We start from the raw sequence: 27,202 nt of genomic DNA, 5'->3' as shown, positions 1-27,202 counted from the left end.
AAGGAGAAAAAGACCAGCTCAGAAAGCCAGTCGCGCGAGGTTGAAGCACTCAAGTCGCAAGTGGCGCGGATTCCGGAGATGGTCCAAGAGCAAGTGCAACAACAACTAGGATCGACGCTCACCGGCATTATGCCTACCTTGATTCATGGGATAACGACGTGGATTGCGGGTGGCCAACAGGGGCCGCCCCCGATTCCCAGCTTCATGGCCAACAACTCGCACAACGCGCAGGCGGCGCCATTGGTGTCTCCGGCGGCGGCGGTATTGGTGTCTATGGCGGCGACGGTATTGGTGTCTACAGCGGCGCCGCCATTGGTGTCTCCGGCGGCGGCGGTATTGGTGTCTCCGATGCCGGCATTGGAGCTTAATGCACCTGGGTGTACGCCGGCCGGCACCTCGCCAGCAAGCGGCCCCTCCGTCAGTTGCATGCCCGCCGTTGGCGGTGCCTCAACATTAGCCGAGCTCGACGACATCACGGTAACTAAGCCTCTCGGCCGAGGACTTCATCTCCTTGCCTTTGACTGGGCATCCCTGACGCCCTACATGTTTTCGCAGGGCGCCGCCGACGTTCCTTGCACTCTCCTACACTTCGTGGGCGGCGAGTTGGTCGATGTCGCCAAGGGCAGAATCATTCAACCGGGCAACCCCGTGTTCCACGGTAATCCGATGCCACCCACAATGTATAGGGTTGAAGTGGTTCGGGTGCTGCCAGGCTGCGACGAGCTGTTACCTCCGATTCGACCCGCTGGGGCCGACGAAGAAGATGAGATGACCCTCAGCGCCCGCGTAAGCTGGCCCCTGCTTTGCCCGAAGAGCCAGATTCGTTTGGGGGCGGGGGACACCACCCCACAGACAAGACCGCCAGTCGTGCCGGTGCCAAGCCATGGCAAGAACGCCGCAACGCTACCGGACATGCCGGACATCCCTATAGCACAGGATCCGGACATGCATATGGCACAGGATCCGAACGAGGACGACAACGATGATGGTACATTTACCAACGTCGATAAGTACTTTGCCGAACATGGGTACGGTGACGAGTTCTATGGGCCTCCTTCTCAAGAACCCAAACAAGACGACCGCGATCTAGCTGGTATGGCAGAGAAACCCAATTGCAACAGGCGTCGTCTGGCATTCAGTTCTTAGGAGACGCCTCCAGCTGCCACCTTCACCGAGCCTCAGATGGCGGAGGTGCCAAATATTATCAGCCCCAACACGCTCAAGAAGGCGGTCTATGAGCAGAACTCGGTCCCATTACAGCAGATCAAGAAGAAGGGCCGGAAATGGCAGACTAAAAAGGGCGCCGGTGCGAGCCAGCCGGCACCGAGTACGATCCGTGCTCAGGACGGGCCACCTTCACCTAAGGATATCTCGAGGAGGGTGCATGTGGCGGGTAGGGCAATGCTATCGACAAATATGCTCAATGCTGCAACCGGTGCTATGCGGAGTCTGCACGATAGTGTTCTTTCTTTGGAGAAGCGGCGTCTCAGAGAGAATGATGTGGCATACCCGGTTTTCGTGGCCAAGGTGCCAGAGGGCAAGGGCTTTGTGGATGGCGACATCGGGGGTACGATCGTCCTGCGGTTTGATGACATCTTTGCTATGTTTATCCTTCATCTGCTGCACTACACCTTCGTTCGGCTGTTTTCGCTTAGTATGGAGATGCGGATCATTAGAGACAAGACCCCGGACATCATGATCGTCGACCCTTTCTACATGCGTGCCAAGCTCTTGAGCAGCGCTGGGGACCGCCAAGTCGCGAGCTCACACCTCGAAGACGTCATTCTGGCAAACCTAGATAAGGATAACTTCCTTGTGGCTTACTTTCCCGAGTAAGTCATCCCTTAACCGCCCCGTAACATATGATTTCTTAGATTTCGATTGTTCTTTTTTTTTCTAACATTCCGTGTCCTGTGCAGTGACACACATTGCACACTCATCCACCTAAGCCCGAAATATTCCATGGCCACGTATTTCGACCTGAACCGTAACTCCAAGATAGACTACACAAATATCAAGAAAGTTCTTGATGATGTTCTCCCCGGCTACGCCAAATCTGGAGGCACCTTCACCAGGGCAGTTCGTAAGTACGGCAAGCACGTGTGAAAGGATCGATATGGTTGACTAGAGGGGGGGTGAATAGGCAACTAACAATTTTTAGCTTTTCTTTAACAATTTAAACTTTGCATCAAAGTAGGTTGTCTAGATATGCAACTAGGTGAGTGTCGACGTTCTGGGAACGGGGGTCCCCAGACCTGCCTGCCTGCGGCCTGTGGCGTGGCTCAAATGGGGGCCCAGCGCGGCCCACCTTCGTCACCACAAGACTCAAGACCCTCGCGAGGGGCCAAGCCTCACGAGGCGGACGACACGGCGCATCCTCAGGGGCAGCCTCATCAGGCTGGCTCGCGAGGAGGCGGAGAGTTCAAGGCGGGGTACCTCGCGAGGTGCCCATGACGTGAGCCATGACGACTCGGGGCGCCAGGCGGGTGCCAGCGCGCGCAGCGTCCTTCTTTCCTCTTTGGTGCAAAGGGGACAAGCGCAGCCGCGGAGTACCGAGGCATCAGGCAAAGGTTGCCACTTCGGTGCAACGAGACCAAGACCAGGCGGACCACGAGACGGAGGTCACCATGGAGCCCAGCGCGGCGTCATCACCAGAGCCTTTGGCAGACAAAGACCAACTTTAGTCAGGATAAGTGTACTCGCTGTCCCCCTTTAAATTAGCCCACCAATGTTGGCTCCCTTCCCGCTCAATATTTGGGGAGAGGACCAGGGCCTCTATAAATAGGACTAGCCACCCACGTAGCAAGGGGTTCGAGGATCATCTCGTTGGAGAGGGAGAGAGAGAGAAAGGTGACCGAACTCCTCCTAGCAGTTCATCACCCCAGCCAAGAACAGACCCTCGCGAGGCGGTTCTTCCTTGTATTGTTCATCATCGCCAGCCCCAAGAGGCAATCCACCAACCACACACTGGAGTAGGGTATTACACCACAACGGTGGCCCGAACCAGTATAAATCTTGTGTCTCTTGTGCATTTCTTTTTGTAGTTTAGATCCTTGGGAGACGGAGAGGTTGAAGGCGTGATCTCCGCGCGCACCCCAGTGTTCGAACCTTAAGGGTCTGCCGGAACCCACGAAATTCGACAGTGAGCAACCTATATGATGCAACAAGGATAGGAACACAAGCAAGCAAGAGATATGAAACAAATAAGCTTGCTCAAATAAAGGCACGAGATAACCAAGAGTGCAGACGGTGGAGACGAGGATGTGTTGCCGAAGTTCCTTCCCTTTGAGAGGAAGTACGTCTCCGTTGGAGCGGTGTGGAGGCACAATGCTCCCCAGGAAGCCACTAGGGCCACCGTATTCTCCTCACGCCCTCACACAATGCGAGATGCCGTGATTTCACTATTGGTGCCCTTGAAGGCGGCGACCGAACCTTTACAAACAAGGTTGGGGCTCTCTCCACAACTTAATTGGAGGCTCCCAACAAAACCACGAAGCTTCACCACAATGGAATATGGCTCCGAGGTGACCTCAACCGTCTAGGGTGCTCAAACACCCAAGAGTAACAAAATCCACACAAGAAAGTATGGGGGAAGCAAATATTCTTTGGTGGAAGTGTAGATCTAGGTCTCCTCCTTCAATCCCTAGCAAATCAACAAGTTTGAGTGGCTAGAGAGAGAGATCGGGCAAGAGAGCTTGAAGTGCATTAATGGTGGAGTGAGAGAGGTCAAAGGTGAGAGTGGTAGGTGGGAGAAACACTCTTATATGGTAACCTTAAAAATCCAGTCGTCACTACAACAAAATCGAGATACTGTGACGAAAATCCTTGTGACGATGGTGAAGGACGTCACCGAAAGGTCTAATGTGTGACGTTTTCATAGGTTGCATCACCGATTACCTCAAATCAGTGACGATAAACGTCACTGCGTTGCCTTGGCCCTTTAGCACACTTGCCTGCCAATTTTTGTGTCGATTTGATATTTTGCATGACGAACTTGCTAGTCACCGAATACTACGAATGTGTGACGATCGTTTTTTTTGGCAAGTAATGTCTAGCGGTGGGACCTACCCTAGTTTTTCGAAAAGGCTACTAAGCGGCGCCGGCGCGGCGTGGAGAGGCAGGATGATCATAGGCGAGGCAGGACACATATCAGTTCTGGCTAGTTGTTGCCAGTTCCACGTATGTGCCTCCACTCCCATGTACTCACCTCACGCAGATCCATTTGGCCAACATATCGCATGACATGATACAACACCCTCGCATAGCACGGGCTGCCACGTCGCACCTCCGTCTCTCCCTTAGACATCCGCTTTTCCTCCGCAGGCATCACAATTGCTCGTCGGCGACCGTGACAACGTCGCTGGTCCCCAATTGGCCACCATGTACAACCTTCAACCTGTATTTTACAATTCTCCAAAAATTCCTGTGAAAGTACCACATCACAATGTTTATGTAAAATTTACATTTTTAAATAATCATTTGCTAATTTTTCGAATTAAATAAATTACATGATATTAAAATGGAAATTAAATTCTGAAAATAAAACATCCGCCCCCAAGAAAAAATTCCCTCCACCCAAACACACTTTCCAGTCCACTTCTCTAATTTTTTTTCCCCGCTTCCATCCTATGTCCCCACTCGTCAAAGACCCAGCCAAATTCCCTTCCCTTCCAATTCACCCGCGGAGGGACACCGCTAAAGCCACAACCCACCCCGCATTTTCTTCGTAGATAGATTCATCTGGCTCTCTTCTTCCCCTGATTGCAACGACCGGCGACGACACTTTGGGGGATGTCGCCTGCGCCCAGGCGGCGCTCGGATCCAGCGCAACAACTTGCCCCGCGAGCACCCCCTCTTCTCCCTGGATTGCAGCTGCCGCCAATGGGAGAATATTGGAGCAGGCCGCCCCACCGGCCGAGCTGGGATCCACCGCACCGACCATCCCCGTGAGAACCCGGCCCTCTTGTCCCCCCGATTGAAGCGACCAACGACGTCTCTCTTGGTAATTTCCTCATTCCTCCCTCCTCATCTTGCCAGCCCCTAGTGTTCAAAGAATAGGGTTCATGCATACCACTCCTCATCCTGCCCATCTCGCTAATTAGGATTTTACAAAGTTTGTAATCTGCAATGATTAGGGTTCATTATATTAAGTTCATATTGTACATTCTGATCTTTTATTTAACTTAATTGCGGATGCACCATATTTTCATGGATGTTATTCAGGGTCGCACAAGAGAAATCGGAGTCCATTTGCAAATCAAAATTAGGCCCTATCTATGAAAAAGAGAAATCTTTTTTTTTTGCAGTCGATGTAATTTTTCGACAAAAGATTACACCGGTTGACTACACAGGTTCAGAAAAGACTAGTAAATAGTAATTGAGAGAGAGGGGCAGATATAAAGCGCCTAGAGGAATTGATGCATTGTGATTAGAGAGAGATATACAGGGGTTGGGTTGGGTTGGCAAAAAATATTTTCATTAGTTCTTTACTTCTAGTATGTAATGCTTCATTTAAAGCTTTGATTAGAAAAGAATTGGGGGCCCTCCGGTTCTGGAGGCCCTGTTTGGCTTTGCAACAGTGAAAAATATGCGTATATATATAGCATAGTGCATTCTGGTTTTGCAACAGATCCTCAAAAGCATCATACATCAATGTCTTGGCCATCTCAAATTTTCTAGAAGTATTGCATAGGTACAGAGAAGATCAATTCCAGGATTCAGTATAATGGAACACGGAATGGCTTATATTTAGTACAATGGTATATTTTATTTGGATGTATAGTGCAACTGCCAGGCTCCACACATTGGTTTCTTACAAGTCCTAAATTGTGTTTTTGTAAGATTCAGGTATCTACCAAAAGACATCTTTGGTAGTTTCATTAAGTTGTACTTCAGATTTGGACTTGAAACTTCAATTTTCAGATTGAAGGAAGCCACCGAACTGCCGAGCTTGGATCCACCGCATTAACCCGCCTTGACCACCCGGCTCTCTTCTCCACTGCGATGTGTGACATCTCTCGATGATATACTCATCCTACCCTCCTCATCTCTCCACCACTTGATGTTCAATGGTTCGGGTTCATGCATGCTACTCCTCATCCTACCCTTCTATGTAATTTGGATTTGCCACAACTTGCTATGGTAAAAAGCCTGAACCTCCTGCCAATTAAGTTTAGTTGATATCCTATTGATAGGTGTGTGTAAAGCTGCACTAGTGAACATGGTTTTGCATTTGTTATAGCCTGCTATTGTAAAAAAGGCCTAAACCTGAATATATGCTACAGCGGTACAGTTAGCAGTTCTGCAAAAGTTCAGTTAGCTATCAGATGCATGGCCTTAGCTGAGATATTTCTTTTGCAGCCATGTGCTTGTATGTCTACTCTCGCATATAAAAGAAAATTATATGTTAACCATCTGATTGTTGTACCCTGCTGTAATGACAAAAACTAGATCCTCTTGGTTGCTGAATAGTGAATGGTGTCATAATCAGATGAACATAAACACATTAACTAAAGTATGCAGCATATAAAAGGAGAACTAAGTAGAAGCAGGAAGCAGCACATCCTTGCATCCCTGTATCTACATGTCCGAATAAACTAGCTTTTGGATGCAACTACTTTATCTATGCTAAAACCTGAAACTTATGGTTCTGCTGCCCCATAAATAGTCCTTCACTAGCATGGTTTTTGAGTCGCTCGCCTAGTCGTGGAGTAGTCGATGAGTCAAAAAATGTCGACTCAACTTAGGTCGACTCGAGTCGCGAGTCGCGACTAGTCGCAACTGCAGGCTCGACTTTTTCATGACTCGAAAACCATGTTCACTAGTGCTTTTTAAAACTGAATAAAGACTAAGACTGCACTTGATTTTGACTCGTTACAGAGATGTATAACCCTACACCAGTGTGCTTTTCTCTCCACTACTACATAAAAGAGAACTAAACTTAATATTTGCCATGCCTCTCCTAATTTATTAGCTACCCATGATGTTAAGCGACTGAAGCCCACAAGCATTTTCAGTACGCATAGAACTTGATAAAAGCAGATACATTGTAAACTTCAGTTTTTGACTATATTATGACATACTAAACTGGGTAAATCAAGCTGCTTCTACTTTACAAACATACAGCGCCATCCATTGAGCCTTAATTTTGGAAGAGTATAGTAAAGTTTCTGGTTTTCCCAACTATGCCGGCAGCTACAGTAATCATATTTTTTGCTTTTTTGTTCTGAACATTCTGGTCTTGTTTTTCATGGCTTGCTGTCTGTTTCTCCCTGACTGTGTCCCAGCTTTTCCAGCTTCAGTTATTAAACTAATGCCACCAAGCAAGAGCATGTGAAGAGACACAGAGGAAGCAACAAGAAGAATTGGAAGATGTGAAGAAGAGCCAGCAAGAGAAGAATTAAGCACAGCAAAAGAATCAATAGGAGAGACGGATAACCTCATTGGTTTTCTCGTAAGGGCTCAAGCAAGTCAGTAAGCAACTCAGCAGTCCTAGTCCAAACCAGAAGGTGGATGAAGACCATCCTTTTGTGATGGAAATAATTATTGAATCATACATTGCAATCATCATGACAACACATGTGGTTTTTAGTTACCTAAATATTGCTTTTCAACTTGCCTATTGTCGTGTCAAACTCGTGAGTTGGTGTTATTTTTTACTGTCATGCGTGTTTAGAGGGCAATTTGGCGGAGATGATTGAATATATAGTATGATTTGTCTTCCATTTATTTTATGATGCGATTTGGATCTTAACTTTTTTATATAATATGATGTGAATTAAATACTTACTATGAGAAGCATTTGAAGTATAGTGTATTTGATAATTCATCATAGTTTAAATCTAAAATAAATTAAATATATTTTGATGGCATCATCTTCATGATGCTAGCAGTGGGATAGTCTGCTCGAGCATTGACGTGGCATGAAGTCAGTGACATTGCTTCGCCATTGAATATGGTACAATATGGCATATTACCTCGTAACGTGTCACATTACTCTCCCGTCATAGAAATAACAAGTTGTTGACGTTCTAGAGAATGTCACCGAAGGTCCCATTTCCGGTGACGTTGTTTTGCACGCGCCGTCACTAGGAGTAATCTATGACGGGGATTCCATGACGATCCTTGTGACACCCATAAATCGTCACATAGGGGTAATTTGTGACGTTATTAACTATTCGATGACATTTTTTGTCTTGTCATAGTAGGCTCGATCTCTTGTAGTGCGTTGCTGCGTTTTCAGCCCCGCAGCGGTACAACCGGTCCTTGTCCCGGTACAACCGGGACTCATGGTGTAGCTGTCGAACCCTACCAAGCAGTACAACCGGGCCACTAGGCGGTGGTACCGGTTAAGAGAATGACTGGACCAACCGCCCAGCCACCGCACAACTACCGCCTCAAAACAGAGACGAGACCGGTACTTGAGCGGTGCAAGACCGGAACAACCGCATGGCCCTGAGCTCTTGGACGGCGAAGTTCTGAGCGGAAGAACCGCTCAGACCACCGGTGGTACCGGTCAACGAGGATCGACCGGATCAACCGGGCCACCACCGCCCAAGAACCGCATCAAAACAGAGCCTTGAGTGGTACTTGAGCGGTGCATGGCCGGAACCACCGTCCTAGCCTTTGTTGAGCAAGGTGGCGGTACCACCGCCCGGAGGCAGCGGTACAACCGCTCGGTCAAAGCTGGAGAGCGTCAAGGTCCAGCGGTACAACTGCTCCAGGGAGCGGTACAACCGCTGGGAAGAGCAGAAACAAGAGGGAAAGACAGGGGGAAACTCTCTCACACACAACTGAGGAAGACAAAGAAAGGGTGAGGAAAGTGTACGTGAACTGATTCCCCCAGAGCTTCCTAATGAGGATTCCCTCTTGATAGTATGGGTACTCTACGACCAAAGAAAATAAAAGCGTAGAGGACACGTCTTCGATCTTTTCCTTCGAGAGGCAATAGCAATCCGATGTAGGCCTAAGCATCGAGAATCTGAAACATATAGCACACGATTAGACCACAAAGGGTTGTCATCATCATCCAAAACATAAAGTAGGGAAATGCCCTTTAAATCTCCCCCTTTTTGGTGGATGATGACAACAACATGATTTGCAAGAGATAAGTCAATGAAATCTAGACGGAACTCCCCCTGAATGTGCCCCAACAGGAACTAGCTGTTAGAAAGCATGGGCACACTTTCAGGACTAGACTCCCCCTAGATTTTATAGACTCACCACTCTGAGCACAAAAAGGAGAGACAATATAATACTTAGAGGTAATAATAACGATAATGACCGATGAACGGAAAGGTAAAAGGAGTAACGAGTCTCACACACAGCAAGGAACGAAACAAGTCCACGAACAAAGACCAACACTAAACATGAGAAAGAGAGAAAAACCCAAGCAAATCCCCGAGACCTATAGAACCCTCTCCCCCTTTGGCATCAAGACACCAAAAAGGAAAAGAGCGAAGCTAGCGTCCCAAAGCTCAGGCGTCCTCCTCTGACTCCTTGGTCGCATCTGGATCCTCATCATCAGAGTCGTCATCATCGTCGTGATAAAATTCTTCCATGGCATTGTCAGCTGCTGCAAACGAGGAGGATGGCTGGGGAGGGGCTTCATCATCAGTCCAGGTGCTATGGGTAGAAATCCAACGCTCCTTTGGGGTGATGCTCTTCTCAGAGCCACTCTGAACCGGCATGTTGAGGTGCTTCATCATTGCAATTTGGCGACGCCGTGCAAGCTTCTCATTGACATGTGCCTCATACATCTTCTTCTGGATGTCATCCTGGAGACAAAAGGTCTTCTTCACCTTGGCAGTAAGTTTGGCCACCCACGAAGGCTTGGCCCCTGGCTCCAGCTCAAAGTCCTCATCGTCAGAAGTAGCATAGACATCCTCAGGAGCATTTTCAGGGAAGCGAGGCTCGGCATGCTTCTTCTTCTTAAGGAGCTTGACCTCATGAACAGTGAGGTTGTCTGGAGAAGTGAGGAGCTCTCCAGGACGACGAACAGCCCACACAGAGTTCAGAAAGCACATGACAAACGGGGCATAGATTAGGACTTTACGGTAGATGACCATGTTGTACATCTCATGCCACTTCCAATTTGACACATCAAATGTTGCCCCTGTCCCCACCATGGTCTTCATAGCAACCATCAAATCAACCAGATAGCCATGAATCTCATCTTGATTGCCCACCTTGGGCAAGAGCACATTGCCGAACACTCGGTGCATGATGTCATAGACCTTCTCCAAATCCTTGGATTCTCCAATAATCCCACGGCCCAGAATGTACAGAGGGGCAAGCTTCTCCTTAAGCATGGACTCAGGAAAATCATGAGGACGAATGCCACCCCTTCCTTCCAGACCGGTATCCTCGTACCCAATAGCATTGCAGAATGCCCTCCAGGGAACGTGAAACAATTCATCGCGACACATGAAGGTGAGAGTGCGCGCATCATCTTCCCCAAAATGAACCGTGGCATAGAACTGATGGATGAGTTGAACATCAAAGTCACAGTTGACTGACATGAGCTTGACAAGATCAAACTCCTCGCAGAGAGCCAGCGCCTCACCAAAATACTCCATGTTGTTCCTCCAATGGTCAAGATCAATTGTCCACTGCTTGGCATATCTGTTCTTGTTGTGCTCAAAGAGTTCATGAACAATCCGCACTTGCATCTCATTCCGGAACTGAACGGTGGTCCAACGGGGAGCAATGGGAACCTCATACGGATTCTTTGATCGGAAGGCTTCCCAATCCTTGGCTTTCCAACGATGCAACGGCATAACCACACGTTGCTTAGCAGCTGCAGACTTTTCACGGCGAGTGGGCTTGGTGGGAATCACAACTTCTTCTTCATCATCAGACACAACCGGGCGCAAGGTCCTTCGTGCCCTCTTCTTGGTCTTGCAAGGAGCAGAGCGAGAACTAGAGCCACCTGAACACACACACGAAAAGAACACACAAAAACCCAACAAGGATGAGAGGATTGCACCCACTAGCAGAAAAGGAACAAGTTGCAACAACAGAGAAGATAGAACAGTGCTTTGTGGTTGATATACTCCGGTTGTACCGGATCTTCCGCCGGTAGTACCGCTCCAGCGGTTGCACCGCCCGTAGGGGCGGTAGAACCGCTGACAGTGGCACTACCAGGGAAGATAGAGCTAACCGAGGCATACGAATCACACAAGTAATATTCCGAATTCTAAGTGTTGCAAACAAGACAGGAGGCTAACAAAGAACTCTTCTATACCAAAGTTCAAACACTAAACGCGGAACGTTAAGTAATGCCCTAGACAAGGAAGAACCCTAGAAAGAACTAGAAGCAAAGAACACGAGGCATTACCACCATCCATGGGAAGAGATCGGGAGGCCTCCACGGAGAGAATCCACGGAGAGCCAAAGATCCGAAGCGCGAGACGCACTCCGGGGCAAGGGTAGAGATGGCCGGCGGCTAGCGCAAAGAGAAGAGGAACGAGGACGAAGGGAAAAAAGACAACCCTTAAGCCCCGTCGAGTATATATAGGCCCGTAGACACGCCCCGGTAGAACCGCTTAGGGGAGCGGTTGTACCACTCGTCTGGTACAGACCGGTGGCTGGAGGCAATACTTCCGGTGCCTAGGAGGCAGCGGTAGTACCGCTCGGCGTCAACCGGTAGTACCGGACGTAGGTTACCGTGGGTTTGAGCGGTGGAACCGCCCAAGCACCAAACGGAGACCCATTGGGACGGCACAACCCGATACCAGCGGTAGAACCGCCCGTGATACCGGTTGTACCGCTCGACCACCTATGCCCAAGCCAAGATCAAATGAGTGCAATCCTAAGGGAGGAAGAAGGGGCACAAAACAGGAGAGAAGCAACACCCTAGGAGAACCCAACACAAAGAGCAAAGACAGAACGAGAGAAAACAACACGAGAACAACAAGGCTAACTCCAACCTCCCAAAGAGAGGACGGTGGCCGAGGCCACCTATGTTTGAGTCAATTGGTATGGCACCGCGAAGAATTATCCTTGGGTCCATGACCAAAACTCGTCTTTGAAGCACAAGTACCATCAAACATGGCTAATGTGAAAGACTCAATCAATTTATGCATAATGGGGGGAGGGAGAGTTCATTGAGAGAACATCACTCCCCCTATGTTCATGCCTACATCTAAATAAGACAACATGTTGAGTACGATGGGGTGTGCAAGAGTTCAAGCAACATTGCTCGAATCAATGATATTTAGCTCATGCCTTAACTCACAAAATCTTGTTTCATCCAAGGGCTTCGTGAAGATATCTGCAAGGTTATCATGAGTGTTGACATAGTTGAGCTCGATCTCTCCTCGCCTAATGTGATCCCGGATGAAGTGATACCGGATCTCAATATGCTTCGTCTTGAAGTGTTGCACCGGGTTGAGAGAGATCTTGATGGCACTTTCATTGTCACACCAAAGAGGCACTTTGTCACAAGTGACACCGTAATCCTTTAAAGTTTGCCTCATCCATAGGAGTTGAGCACAACAACTACCGGCGGCAACATACTCCGCCTCAGTGGACGAGAGAGACACACAACTTTGCTTTTTGGAAGACCAACTTACCAAAGAGCAACCAAGGAATTGGCACCCTCCGGAAGTGGACTTCCTATCCACTTTGTCTCCCGCCCAATCGGAATCCGAGTACCCTACAAGCTTGAAGTTTGATCCTCTTGGGTACCATAAGCCAAAGTTTGGGGTATGAGCCAAATATTGAAAGATTCGTTTGACCGCCACATAGTGACTTTCCTTAGGTGCGGCTTGAAACCGTGCACAAATTCCCACACTCAACATGATGTCCGGTCTAGATGCACAAAGGTAAAGCAAGGATCCAATCATGGAACGATATACCTTTTGATCCACCACTTTACCATTGGGATCTAAGTCAAGTTGGCACTTGGTGGGCATTGGAGTGGAAGCCGGATTGACGTCACTTAGCTTGAATCTCTTGAGCATGTCTTGAGTGTATTTGGATTGATTGATGAAGGTTCCTTCTCTTCTTTGCTTCACTTCAAACCCTAGAAAGAACTTCAACTCTCCCATGGAGGACATCTCGAACTTTGAGGTCATGAGAGCGGCAAATTCCTCATTGAAAGCTTTGTTAGGAGAACCAAAGATAATATCATCAACATATAATTGGCACACAAACAACTCCCCTTTGACCTTCTTAGTAAAAAGAGTGGGGTCGATTAGCCCAACTTCAAAACCACGGTCTTGTAACAACTCGGTAAGGTGGTCATACCACGCACGTGGGGCCAGTTTGAGGCCATAGAGTGCCTTATCGAGTTGATACACATGATCGGGAAAGTAGGGATCCTCGAACCCGGGGGGTTGCTTGACGTAAACCAATTCATTAATAGGACCATTAAGAAAAGCACTCTTCACATCCATTTGTTGTAACTTAAAGTTATGATGAGAAGCATATGCAATCAACATGCGAATGGATTCAAGACGAGCAACGGGAGCAAAGGTTTCACCGTAGTCGATACCCTCGACTTGGGAGTAGCCTTGTCCTACCAAACGAGCCTTGTTGCGAATGATAATCCCATGGGCATCTTGCTTGTTCTTAAATATCCACTTGGTTCCTATGAAATTGTGATTCCCGGTTGGTCTTGGCACTAATCTCCACACTTTGTTGCGCTCGAAGTTGTTGAGTTCTTCATGCATGGCGTTGAGCCAATCCGGATCTTCTAGCGCTTCATAGACCTTGTGGGGTTCCACACAAGAGACAAACGTGTGATGCTCACAATAATTTGCTAATTGTCTTCGAGTGCTTACCCCCTTTCTTAAGCTTCCAAGCACATTCGTCATGAGATGATCCTTGGTGGAGAGCTTGGAAGCAACCTTGGCGTCACGACGCTCTAATTCCTCCTCGGTGGTGAGTTGAGGAGCGGTTACTTGATCATCTTGAGCGCCGTCATGAACTTGTTCTTGATCTTGAACTTGCTCGGGGGAGAGAACTTGACCTTGGGCATCACTTGGTGTGTCCACACCGTCTTGAGTATGATCTTGCCCTTGGTCTTATTCATGAGGTTGAGAGCCTTCACTTTGTTCTTTGGAAGCGTGTGGGCCTTGGGTTGGTGATGGCTCCACTTGAGTGGAGCATTGTCCTTCTCCTTCGGCCACAAGGGGTTCCTCAATGGGTAGGATAAAACCAACACCCATTCTTCTTATGGCTTGAGGAGGAATTTCATCACCTACATCACAAGTGCCACTTTGCTCCACTTGGGAGCCGTTATTCTCATCAAACTCCACGTTACACGTCTCCTCAATAAGTGTCGTGGATTTATTGAGGACACGGTAAGCATGAGAGTTTGTAGCATAACCAACAAATATGCCCTCATAAGCTCTAGCCTCAAATTTAGACAACCGAACACCTTTCTTGAGAATGAAACACTTACACCCGAATACCCGGAAGTACTTGAGGTTGGGCTTGTTACCGGTGAGCATCTCATATGGAGTCTTGTTCAAGCCCTTGCGGAGGTAGAGCCGATTGGATGCATGACACGCGGTGTTGATGGCTTCGGCCCAAAAGTTGTACGGAGACTTGAACTCCGCCATCATGGTCCTTGCCGCATCCATCAACGTCCGGTTCTTCCTCTCCGCAACACCGTTTTGTTGAGGGGTGTAGGGTGCGGAATATTGATGTTTGATTCCCTCATCACTAAGAAACTCATCCAAGGTGTAGTTCTTGAACTCGGTGCCGTTGTCACTTCTTATTGTCAAGATCTTTGCATTGTGTTGACGTTGTGCTTCATTTGCAAAGTCAATGACAGTTTGTTGGGTCTCGCTCTTCCTCTTGAAGAAATACACCCACGTGTACCTTGAGTAGTCATCCACAATCACCAAGCAATACTTCCTACCTCCAAGACTATCGAAGGATGGAGGCCCAAAGAGATCCATGTGAAGGAGCTCCAAAGGCCTCTTCGAATAAATGATAGTCGTGGGAGGGTGAGCCTTCTCATGTAGCTTTCCTTCGATACAGGCACTGCAAGCACGATATTTAGCAAAACTAACATTCGTTAGTCCACGGACATGGTCCCCCTTGAGGAGACTTTGCAAAGATCTCATATTGACATGGGCTAAACGGTGATGCCAAAGCCATCCCACATCAACTTTAGCCATTAGGCACGTCGCGGTCTTAGTGGGTCGCTCCGAGAAGTTAATCACATATAGACCGTTCTCGACATGCCCAACAAAGGCTACTTTAAGAGTCTTGCTCCACAAGAGGGCCACGGTATCGATATCAAAGAAAGTGGCAAAACCCATGATTGCAAGTTGACGAACGGAAAGTAAATTGTATGCAAGGGACTCAACAAGCATGACCTTCTCGATCGTGAGATCATGAGAGATGACCACCTTGCCAAGTCCCAATACCTTAGAAGATGAGGCGTCACCCCACTCGACATTGGTGGGCATAGACGGAACCTTGTGCACGTCCACCACCAAGTCCTTGCTTCCGGTCATATGATTTGTAGCTCCGCTGTCGAGCAACCATGATCCACCACCGGAAGCAAACACCTACAAGAGATCAATGCTTGGTTTTAGGTACCCATTTTGTAATGGGTCCTTTGATGTTAGTAACAAGGGTCTTAGGAACCCAAATAGACCATTCAATGTACTCATGAAGAGAACCAACAAATTTGGCATAGACATGCCCATCACTAGCACGGCATAACACATAAGAAGGGTTAAAATCGCCGGCTTTGTTGGGAAGGGTGACATTGTTCTTCTTCTTCTCCTCGGGGGCACTCTCTCCCTCCCTCACAAAGGTTTGCATGAGAGGAGGAGGTCATTTGGTCTTGTCATTCTTCTTCTTGTTCTTGGAGTCTGGCACGTACCCAACCCCTTCGTTGGCCACAACTCCCTTTTGGTTGATCAAGAGATCGTTGAGGTTCTTCTTGCCTTGTATGCAAGTCGCAAGACCTCTCTCAAGTTGCTCCTTCAACTTAGCATTTTCCTCAACAAGATGTATATGCTCACAACACGGGTTAGTAGCATTTGCATTATCAATTAAGACCATATGAGGAAATGTTGCTTTCTCCTTAGTTAGCTTCACTTGGAGTTGATCATGAGACTCCTTGAGGCTAGCGTGAGTACCCTTCGAGGCCTTGTGGGCCTTGTCAAGTATATCAAACTCCTCTTTAAGTCTAGCAAGATCAACCCCGAGTTTGGCCTTCTTGGAATTTAGCACACGAGAAACAATGAGGACATGATCATAATCTTTCTTTAACTTAGCATTATCAACATTGTGTGACTCCTCAAGAGCCAAACGAAGACCACGCTCTTCCTCAAGAGCATTGGAAAGATCTGAAATCTCATTGGCATAGTCACGAATATGCCCTTCCATCTTAGAGATGGTGTCTTCGTGAGCCTCGATCATGTCATTGGCTTCACCAAGTTGTTCCAAGAGAGCAACAAAGTGCTTCTTGGATTTTCCCTTAAGTTTGCCCATAAAGGCCTCAAACTCGTTTGCCTCCACATTAGCTCCCTCAAGTTCACTAATGCTATCCGTCGGAGAAGGATGATTAATGATGATAGTTTTGATATTGTGGGTTACCTTGTTGGTGGCTTTAGCCATGAGGCACTTGGCGGTGATGCTCTCATTGGGTGAGTCGAAGAGAGACACCTGTGAAGTCGTCGCAATGGAAACGGAGGCCATGGCAACCGACTCATCATCTTCGTCATCCTCATCATCCTCATTGTACTCTTCTTGTACAACCAATGCCTTGGGAGGAGTCTTCTTGGTGAAGTTGTTCTTGTTGGGGAACGACTTGGCCTTGTCCTTTCGGATGAGCTTGCCACCATTGTCTTCCCTCTTCTCATACAGGCATTCCGTAACAAAATGACTCACGTTGCCGCAATTGTAGCAAGTCCTTACACGTTGCTTGCCCCTCGTGCCACTCGAGTTGTTTTTGCTAAAGTTTGGCCTCGAGTTTTTCTTGCTCCAAAATTGCCTTGAAGCAAGTGCCATGTGTTCATGATATGCATACTTCGTATCTTCGGGGTTGCTCTCCTCTTCTTCCTCTTCTTCTTCTTCAACGGTGAGCTTGGCCTTCAATGCAAGGTTAGGCTTCTTTGCCCGTTGAGAACGGAGCACCGCATTGTCGGCGTCTTGTCCAAAATGTTCATGGCCACAAACTCATCCAACACTTCGCTTGAGGTCAAAGTGTGGAAGTCTAGTCTTTGACGAATGACGGAGGACATGGCCTTGTGATAGGGCATCATTGCCTTGAGGAATTTTCGCTTGATCCAATTGTCATCCGTGTCCTTGCTCCCGTGATCTCGTAGTGAGACCGCGAGTTTGGTTACTCTCCGATAGAGCTCACGAGGTTCTTCATCTTCCTTCATTGCAAACTCATCGGCCTCATCTTGTACCACTTCATAGTTGGAGCGTTGAATGCTTGCGCTTCCCCAGTAGAGAGAGACGACACAATGCCATGCATCTTTGGCCAAGGCGAAGGGACGAAGATGAGGTAGGTCTTCGGGTGGAATTGCATCTTGAATGATGAAGAGAGCATTCTCATTGAATTGATTGTCCGCGGCTTCTCGAGGAGTGAAGTTGCTTGGATCATGTGGATAGAAACCTTCTTCAATGATTCTCCAAAGGTTAGTGTTCACATGATTTAAATGACGTTTAAAGCGGTAAACCCAAGAATCAAAATCCTCATTTTTCACAATCTTAGGGGGAGGACCGGCATGATTCAAATGAGTGGAAGGAACCGGTCCACCATAAACAAGTGGTGGTTCCACATGGGCAAAGATGTCGGTGCCATTCTTACCACTAGAAGAAGGAGCCTTTTCACTACTAGCTTCCCCCTTGTCGGGGATAGCATCCGTCACCTTGTTGGCGGGATCACCCACTTTCAACGGTGCAGTGGATAGTTTAAGCCCCTCAAGAAATTTAGTAAACATGCTTTCAACTTCGGTCGTCATGGAGGTTTTCAATGTCTCCAAGGCCACATTGAACTCCTCACGTGAGACCGAGGTTCCCCCATCGCCCGTAGACGAGATAGGATTCACACCGGAGTGTTCCTCCACACCGTCTACGGTGTCAACCATACTCTTTGGACGGTAAAGTCCTTAATAAAGAGACGAGCCTCTGATACCAATTGAAAGGATCGATATGGTTGACTAGAGGGGGGTGAATAGGCAACTAACAATTTTTAGCTTTTCTTTAATAATTTAAACTTTGCATCAAAGTAGGTTGTCTATATATGCAACTAGGTGAGCAACCTATATGATGCAACAAGGATAGGAACACAAGCAAGCAAGAGATATGAAACAAATAAGCTTGCTCAAATAAAGGCACGAGATAACCAAGAGTGCAGACGGTGGAGACGAGGATGTGTTGCCGAAGTTCCTTCCCTTTGAGAGGAAGTACGTCTCCGTTGGAGCGGTGTGGAGGCACAATGCTCCCCAAGAAGCCACTAGGGCCACCGTATTCTCCTCACGCCCTCACACAATGCGAGATGTCGTGATTCCACTATTGGTGCCCTTGAAGGCGGCGACCGAACCTTTACAAACAAGGTTGGGGCTCTCTCCACAACTTAATTGGAGGCTCCCAACAAAACCACGAAGCTTCACCACAATGGAATATGGCTCCGAGGTGACCTCAACCATCTAGGGTGCTCAAACACCCAAGAGTAACAAAATCCACACAAGAAAGTATGGGGGAAGCAAATATCCTTTGGTGGAAGTGTAGATCTAGGTCTCCTCCTTCAATCCCTAGCAAGTCAACAAGTTTGAGTGGCTAGAGAGAGAGATCGGGCAAGAGATCTTGAAGTGCATTAATGGTGGAGTGAGAGAGGTCAAAGGTGAGAGTGGTAGGTGGGAGAAACACTCTTATATAGTAACCCTAAAAATCCAGCCGTTGCTGCGTTTTCAGCCCCGCAGCGGTACAACCGGTCCTTGTCCCGGTACAACCGGGACTCATGGTGTAGCTGCCGAACCCTACCAAGCGGTACAACCGGGCCACTAGGCGGTGGTACCAGTTAAGAGAATGACCGGACCAACCGCCCAGCCACCGCACAACTACCGCCTCAAAACAGAGACGAGACCGGTACTTGAGCGGTGCAAGACCGGAACAACCGCATGGCCCTGAGCTCTTGGACGGCGAAGTTCTGAGCGGAAGAACCGCTCAGACCACCGGTGGTACCGGTCAACGAGGATCGACCGGATCAACCGGGCCACCACCGCCCAAGAACCGCATCAAAACAGAGCCTTGAGCGGTACTTGAGCGGTGCATGGCCGGAACCACCGTCCTAGCCTTTGTTGAGCAAGGTGGCGGTACCACCGCCCGGAGGTAGCGGTACGACCGCTCGGTCAAAGCTGGAGAGCGTCAAGGTCCAGGGGTACAACCGCTCCAGGGAGCGGTACAACCGCTGGGAAGAGCAGAAACAAGAGGGAAAGACAGGGGGAAACTCTCTCTCACACAACTGAGGAAGACAAAGAAAGGGTGAGGAAAGTGTACGTGAACTAATTCCCCTAGAGCTTCCTAATGAGGATTCCCTCTTGATAGTATGGGTACTCTACGACCAAAGAAAATAAAAGCATAGAGGACACGTCTTCGATCTTTTCCTTCGAGAGGCAATAGCAATCCGATGTAGGCCTAAGCATCGAGAACCTGAAACATATAGCACATGATTAGACCACAAAGGGTTGTCATCATCATCCAAAACATAAAGTAGGGAAATGCCCTTTCAACGTGTTCGCCCACAATACGATGTTCTGCTGCGTCAAGCAGCCGCCTGGCGGTCAGAAGGATGCCTACTACGCCCTCCATCACATGCGGGCGATCGTAAGGGACCATCATCACCTTCTGCTACCAAATAATCTCAAAGATTGGGCCGCGAGCTTGTCGGCAATCCAGGATGCGGACATCAGACAAGAATTCTTTCGCATCCAGTTGGAGTTTGCGGACATCATCCATCAAGATGTCCTTCATACCTCGGGGCAGTTCTACCTCAGATATCAACCATCCAACAGGGAGATAGACGGAACGCTACAAATGCAGGCTGACAACGCCTGCGATTTCATGACCATCATGACAGACAGCAGCTTCATCCACGCTCCGGTCCCATGAGTCGGGGCGACAGTAGTGATGCTATGTGTAGTTCTGAAACATTGATTGGCTCATGTCGTAAAACTTTAATGAACTTGTATGTCTCTTTGGTTTGGACATTCGTTCAACTTAGATGTAATCGATGCTATTTATTAGTAGGACCATGAATCGTGCTATTAATGTCATGTGTTGCTTTTCTCTTCCGATCCTTTTGTTGCATACTTATATATTGCTTATGTATGTATTGTCTGTTGTTTGGCTTGTGCATAGAGATGCCGTCGTATGTCGTGTACAAGGGTAAGGTTCCCGGAGTCTACGACGACTGGGAGGAGTGTCGGAGACAGGTTCACCATTTCAGCGGTAACAGTTACAAAGGGTACACCACTAGGGCGGAGGCGGAATCTAGATACACCCGCTATCTAGCGGGAGAGAGGAGGGAGTGTTGGAGGAACCGGATGAAGACCAGTTTCATCGCGATGATGCTCATCGTGATGACCGCAGCTCTCTTCTATGTGATGGTAGTTTAGATGATCGATGTCGACTTGTAATGTGAAGACAAACTCGATACTCGCGGTCTCGAGACTTGTAATATTTTATCTTTGTTCGGTCTTTTGAATTCGGAGACTAATATGATGAATTGTATTCGAAGACTAATCTTCTATTGTATTCGATGAATCTGCTGTTGCTGTGTGCTACTGTCTATATTCTGTCAAATAATATATTTTGTAACCTGTGCAAAAATCAGAAAAGTAAAAAAAATAAAACCTAATATTCATACTAATGGCGCATCACTACAGAGTGCGCCATTAGTATGCCAAAGTATACTAATGGCGCATCACCAAACAGTGCGCAATTAGTATGCCAAGTATACTAATGGCGCATCCATCCGCAGTGCGCCATTAGTGTGCCAAAGCACATGGTTAAATATGGCCCCTGGGAGGCATACTAATGGCGCATGGTGTTATATACTAATGGCGCACTGGGTGGTGCGCCATTAGTAATAAATACTAGTGGTGTGATACTAATGGCGCACTAGTGATGCGCCATTAGTAGGCAAAACTGGTGCGCCATTAGTAGGCCTTTTCCTAGTAGTGTTATACACTCCATTCCTAAGCTGAAATATTGTTTGTAACTGAAATATATAGTCTGAGTTTCATTCAGTTATTTGTCACTTTTCAACTGGATATCTTTTTGTAAATGAAAATATCTGTTTACTTACAATGCCTGTCTCATAGAGCCCTTCCCAGCGAGACCTAAGTTTAATTGAATATATTTTCTGTCGATGGTCATAGGATTTTATGCCCCATGTATTTAACTGTATATCTTTTCTGTCGATGGTCGTAGGATTTTATGTCTCATGTATTTACAATAGTAATGTTCTAAATTTAGTGTTTATTGAACATGGTCAGGGACTCGGGGCAATGGATAAAATCTAGATGCCAAGTTGACTTTTTTCCTGCGGATTTGCTTATCGTGAAGATGCACTAAGGGTTAATAGCTCAAGCATTGGATGTTGGCAAAACAGAAGTTCCTTCACCAAAGGAAGAAAGTAGTTCCACCGATCCGGAAGCTACTAGAGATACTGAAAAATTTGAAACTAGTGGCAATGACGACAATGATCGTAATCACAAGCACCGAAGACCACTGTCACATTCTTGCACTATAGTATTATCTCAATCACAACATTGAAATAGTATGATCTATTACTTCACATTTTCTGTATCATGAGGACCACGGCCACGTTGTGCCAATATATGGGTAGCCTTGAAAGGTGTCCTCTTAAGTGTAGTTACCATTAATGATTTGAGTTGTAATTAACGTTCTTCACAATACACTCCAAATTCCTAACCAAGTAGCGTCAATGAGTGTTAGATTCAGATCCAAATATGATGTAGCACATGCTTGCCTAGACTATTTTCTGTACTGCAGCATTTCATGTTTTTATTTTTTTTTAATTACTAATTCATTACTAGTAGCGTGGGAAAAAATTGTGTGCTACTAGTATTTAGGATACTAGTAGCGCTTGGTGTTCTAGACCCGCTACTGCTATTTCGTTAGTAGTAGCGCGGGTTCAAATAATAGTAGCGCGTGTGACAACCGCGCTACTAGTAAAATGTTAGTAGTAGCGTGGGTTTACCCTGCGCTACTACTAACTTTTAGCTGTAGCGCGATACTAGTAGCGCAGGTACCCGCGCTACTAGTAGTCAATTTACCCGCGCTACTAGTAGCCTTTTTCCTAGTAGTGTGTAATCTTTCCAGGAATGAATTGTGAACTTTGTCATGTAGTAAGTGCTAAGATGTGAAGACCATGAAAGTTAGGTATTTTTGGTAGTATCAACAAATAGGGTGTTAAGGAACACCGCAATGGTTGTTTAGCATGCATGTTTTAACCTGCAAATTATGGCTATGCTTTGTTTTCAAAAGGTTGGAAAGGAGTGGTAATATAAATGGTATTATGCAATTTTGCAGAAAAAATGGCTCAGACAGATGTTGCCTGGAAGGTGCAGTAAGTTGTTGTATTGGCGCTATAGCAAAGGGACACATTACTGTGTTATATCGCCAATACAATAGCTTCCTGCACCTTCCAAGCATCATCTGTCTGGGCAATATTTACTGGCTTGTAGAAACCTAACGTACTTGAGCGTTTATGTTTGAACCTCGGTGGTAATATTGCCCACATTTTGATGGATAATGTGTTTTACTCAGGAAAATATTGTTCAGTTGAAGAAAAGTACAGAAAAGCTTTGGATACATAAGGAAGTTGGATAAGCTCAATGGGATAGTGCAGTATGACTTATAGGTCAGCCTGCTGTTACCTCATGCCACACCACACTGAACACTTAAAATTCTAATCCATCGACTAGTTGTTATTCTGTCTTAGTTGCCTGACGAACCAAAATTTCTTGTTTAAATGGCATTGATCAGTGAGCGAGACGGTGTACAAGAAGATGCAACCAGTGAAGCAAACCTTTCATGTTCAGAAGTGTGCATTGCATGATTTGGCTGGGGCTGGTGATTCAGTATTCTCTTATCTGTTAACGTAAATGCAACTCCTTTGATATACGTAGTTTTTTGGACTTGTGGCATAACCTGGGCAAAGTGTGGTCTTTTACTATGGAGGTTAAAATGTTCGTATGCAGGATGTATCCCTTGAAAAGTAATTTTGTTGCATAATGTCGTCCCACGCGTGGGGCCTTCCACTCCAACGGCAACGGCCCCCATAGTGTCTCCTCCCGCCTGCCGCGGAGGAAGCAGGCTGACATGTGGGGCCAACCAGGCCGCCGGTATAAATACCGGCGTGCCCCCCTTTGTCTCTCCTCCCACTGCCACTGAAACCTCGATAATTTCCAGTACACAGACTTGTCGGAGCTCTCCACGCCAGAGCTGACCCAAACCATTTTTTGGTCAGGGGCGACATAATGTTTTATACTAAACTTTTATACTTATTTTCAACTAAGTATAACATATTACAATTTTTAACTAATATAATGTTGTTACTTATCGACATAACAATGTTTCCAAATATTAGTTATATTATTCTTTTTTATACAGTTGTAATGTATATAATTGAAAATTTTGATTCTGCAAATTTAAATTGTATGATGTACCAAAAATTCTCTTTTAAAAATTCTTCGAATTAATTTTCTAACAGTGCATAAACTATATATATTATATACACATGTATTTGCATATCTATGCATGTGTTCATATATATTTTAATATCAAATATCATGGTATATATTCCTAAATCATATACACACTAACAAATATTTTAATAGTGGTTTCTAGTGTATATTAGAGAAAAATATTTAATAGAAACTTCTAGGCCATACCAAATGTGACTTGTAAGTTGGGTTCAGATATAGAATCATCGAAGAACAAATGTTGTTGACTGTACTTTTTCGTATGATTCGATTACCTGACATGCTCATCTATATGCACTTGGTGTCGTGGATTAGTCATGGAAGATGTCCTTAGTGTGAGGACTTAGTCGTGAGACCAACACATCTATGTGGTAGCTTGAGAGGGGTTGAGTGGGACGAGAGACGCGAGGTTTTGTACCCAGGTTCGGCCCCTCACGGTGGAGGTAAAAGCCTACATCCTGCTTCATTGATATTGATGATGATGATCACGATTACAGGAGTGCTCTATTTCGAGAGCTCTTGACTTGTCTTTCTATCTAGACTTGTCTCTCTTAGGGTGCCCTGCCCCTCCTTATATAAGTTGAAGGGGCGGGTTACATGTGGAGTCCTTGTAGGACTAGGACTATTCTATTACAAGTGGAATCTTAGTCTTGCTTCTTGCTTCCCTTGTAAGAGAAATATTCCTTATGCCTTTCTCCTTAAGCTGGCTCACCATAACACGAGCCGACCTTCCATGAACCGCCTTCTGGGCCTCCGGGTCTTGTCGCTCCTCTGACCCGCCTGCCGGGTCACCAATGAGTCACCTGGCTCTGCCAGGTCATTAGTGAGTGGAGAGATCCGGACGGGTCACTTAGTGAGCCGCCAAGTCAGGGCGGGTCACCAGTGAGTCGCCAAGTCCGGCCGGGTCATATATCTGTCCGGGTCATACCGCGGGGTATATCCCCGACATTAGCCCCCAGTTTAATTTGGATTTATCCATGTTAAACTGATCCTGCAAAATAAACACAAGAACAACGTTGATGGGTTGTGCTCTCGATTAAAAAAATTCTGATCCGGCACCTGATCATCCTGAAGTCCTTGTCATTTCCTCCTTTATATGCATATCACCTGTAGCCCCCAAGTCTTAAGAGGAGAACATAGTGATAGCTTAAGACTTGCTTTAATATAGATTCTGCAACTTGGAGAAATCCCGGTTGTTCATGTAAGCCGCCAATCATAAACTGCACATTTTGAACTTCCCATGTGTAGCCCCCAAGTGCCGGGTCATTATGCAATAGTGAGCAGGGACTTGTAGATCTGATTATGTAGAATTGAGCAGCAATATGTAGCCCCCAAGGACCGGCTCATTATGATGTGATGAGTCGGGTCTTCAATAAGGCGGGTAAAAAATGACCTTGCATTAGCCCCCAAGTGTCATGGTGCATGCTTGCAGCGACACGAGACTTCCATATTTGATATAATCATGATTTGAATAATGTAGCCCCCAAGTGCCGGGTCGTAAGCCTGCAGCGACTCAGAACTATTCCTTCCATTGTAAATAAAATCATATCCATTGTCCAAATAATATTGCTGGAACTCTTGCATATCAATATTAGACCATGCTCTCTGTTGCGAGTTGGTATTTTTTGGATGAAGGAATAATAGCCATTGCTCTGCAGCAGCTTTGAAAACCTCAATCATAATACGGGTTATTGATAACCATAATAAAAATCCAGCCATGTTGGCTATTAAAGATTTGAATAATATAATCCGGTATGAAAACCTCACTCATTCAATACCATAATGAAAATCTAAGCCATGTTTGGCAATTAAAGATTTGAATACTTTATTTGTTGACAAGTAAATCCAGAATTTAAATACCCGGTGGCTCTTGGCCGATGGCGACTTAATGCGCATCCATTGTAATCCGGGATTTTTGTAACCCGGCGGCTTATAGCCTTTCGTAAAAATCAAGAACTGATAACCCTTTTGAAACACCAATTTAATTTTTGATGATGGACTTGAACTTAATCATTTATGTAAGCCATAGCTCTGCATGTCCTGCACAAAGTTTAAACAACATATGCCCTGACGACTTAATGTCAAAAATCAGGATGGGTAACACCCAAACATAATATAGTCTTATGAAATTATGGAAAAGACTAGAATTAAGGCCATTCAAGCCTAAACATACTGGCAACTTAAAGTTAAACGCCAGAGCGGGTTATCAAACCTCGCATATATAACTAGGAAAACATACCTGTAGGATTGATTTATACTGCTGGCTTGCGTCGCCATACCCAGGGAGGGTAACATTCCAATGATTTATAAGCACATGATTCAAATAGCGCAATCCAAAATATACTGGCGACTTAACGTCCAAAGCTAGGGCGTGTTATCAAACCTCGCATATTCATCCAACAATTTAAAAACATACCTGAAAAATTGGCTCAAATTGCCGGCTTACATCGCCACATCCAGTGAGGGTGACAACCCAAGTATTCATAAGCGCATAATCCCAATTGCACACTCCAAAGTATTCTGGCGACTTAAAGTTCATAGCCAGGGCGGGTTACCAAACCCAAAATATTCATACCATTATTGAAAATATACATGGAGATTGACATCCTAATGATACCTCAATAATTATAATCCGTCGCGGGTATTGACCCGTAGGCATGCAATATCATAATTTTGATTGCTCAAGGCAAAGATATCCTGGCGACTTAACGTCCGCTATCAGGGCGGGTTATCAAAACTACGAATAGATTCAAATATGAATCACAAGGATCAAGGCAACATGGCCCTAACCGATTTTTCAACCATATATCGATATGGTATATAAAGATTAAACCCAAACAAAGTTCAAAAACAAATAACAAAAAATCAAGGCTTTCATAGGCGGCCAAGACTCAACATCAAGTGCTTTTCATGGGCTGCACAACCACGAAGTTAATCCTTTATTCAAACCTGTAAGCCGGGCCTCACATGACCAACCGCCGTTTTAACTTTGACAAGTTCAGGGTCTGAATAAGATTGACTGTCAAGAGTTCGGCGGGTCATTCCAGGATTACCTGGGCAGAGTGGCAGATGTACAAGGCAGGATCAACTGAAATTTTTTGTGTATACACCTGGCGTTTCAAGCCAATCAAAAGGGTGAATATAGCTATGTTCATTGAACAGGAAACCCCCAAGTGACCTTTAACAAGCCATCAAGGCATGTTACCTATGTTTGAACTGCACATTATAACAAGTTCTCTTTGGTATCAATTCAACTTGGGCAGAAAACCCCCAAGTTATTTGCAATTAAGGCGTATAAGCCGAATCAATAGGGTAGTCATAGCTATGCTCAATGAGCAGGAAGCCCCCAAGTAATTTGTAACAAGGCGTATAAGCCGAATCAATAGGGTAGTCATAGCTATGCTCAATGAGCAGGAAGCCCCCAAGTAATTTGTAACAAGGCGTGTAAGCCGGATCAAGAGGGTGATCACAGCTATGCTCAGTGA

The 27,202-nt window shown here is 46.3% G+C and overlaps 1 protein-coding gene across 2 annotated transcripts in view; it reads left to right on the top strand.

Moving 5' to 3' along the window:
• Positions 1–21,826, top strand: part of LOC125515652 — a 33,188-nt gene extending 11,362 nt beyond the window's left edge. For both annotated transcript variants that reach the window (XM_048681165.1, XM_048681166.1), the window contains exon 4: positions 21,483–21,826. In XM_048681165.1, coding sequence (XP_048537122.1) covers positions 21,483–21,561 — 79 coding nt within the window. In that variant the 3' untranslated portion in view covers positions 21,562–21,826. The remainder of the gene's footprint in view (positions 1–21,482) is intronic.
• Positions 21,827–27,202: the final 5,376 nt, after the last annotated feature.

This window comes from Triticum urartu, chromosome 6, assembly GCF_003073215.2.
Source record: "Triticum urartu cultivar G1812 chromosome 6, Tu2.1, whole genome shotgun sequence".
Lineage (NCBI taxonomy): Eukaryota > Viridiplantae > Streptophyta > Magnoliopsida > Poales > Poaceae > Triticum > Triticum urartu.
The sequence above is the reverse complement of the archived record's forward strand: the minus strand, read 5'-3'. Positions and strand labels throughout refer to the sequence as shown.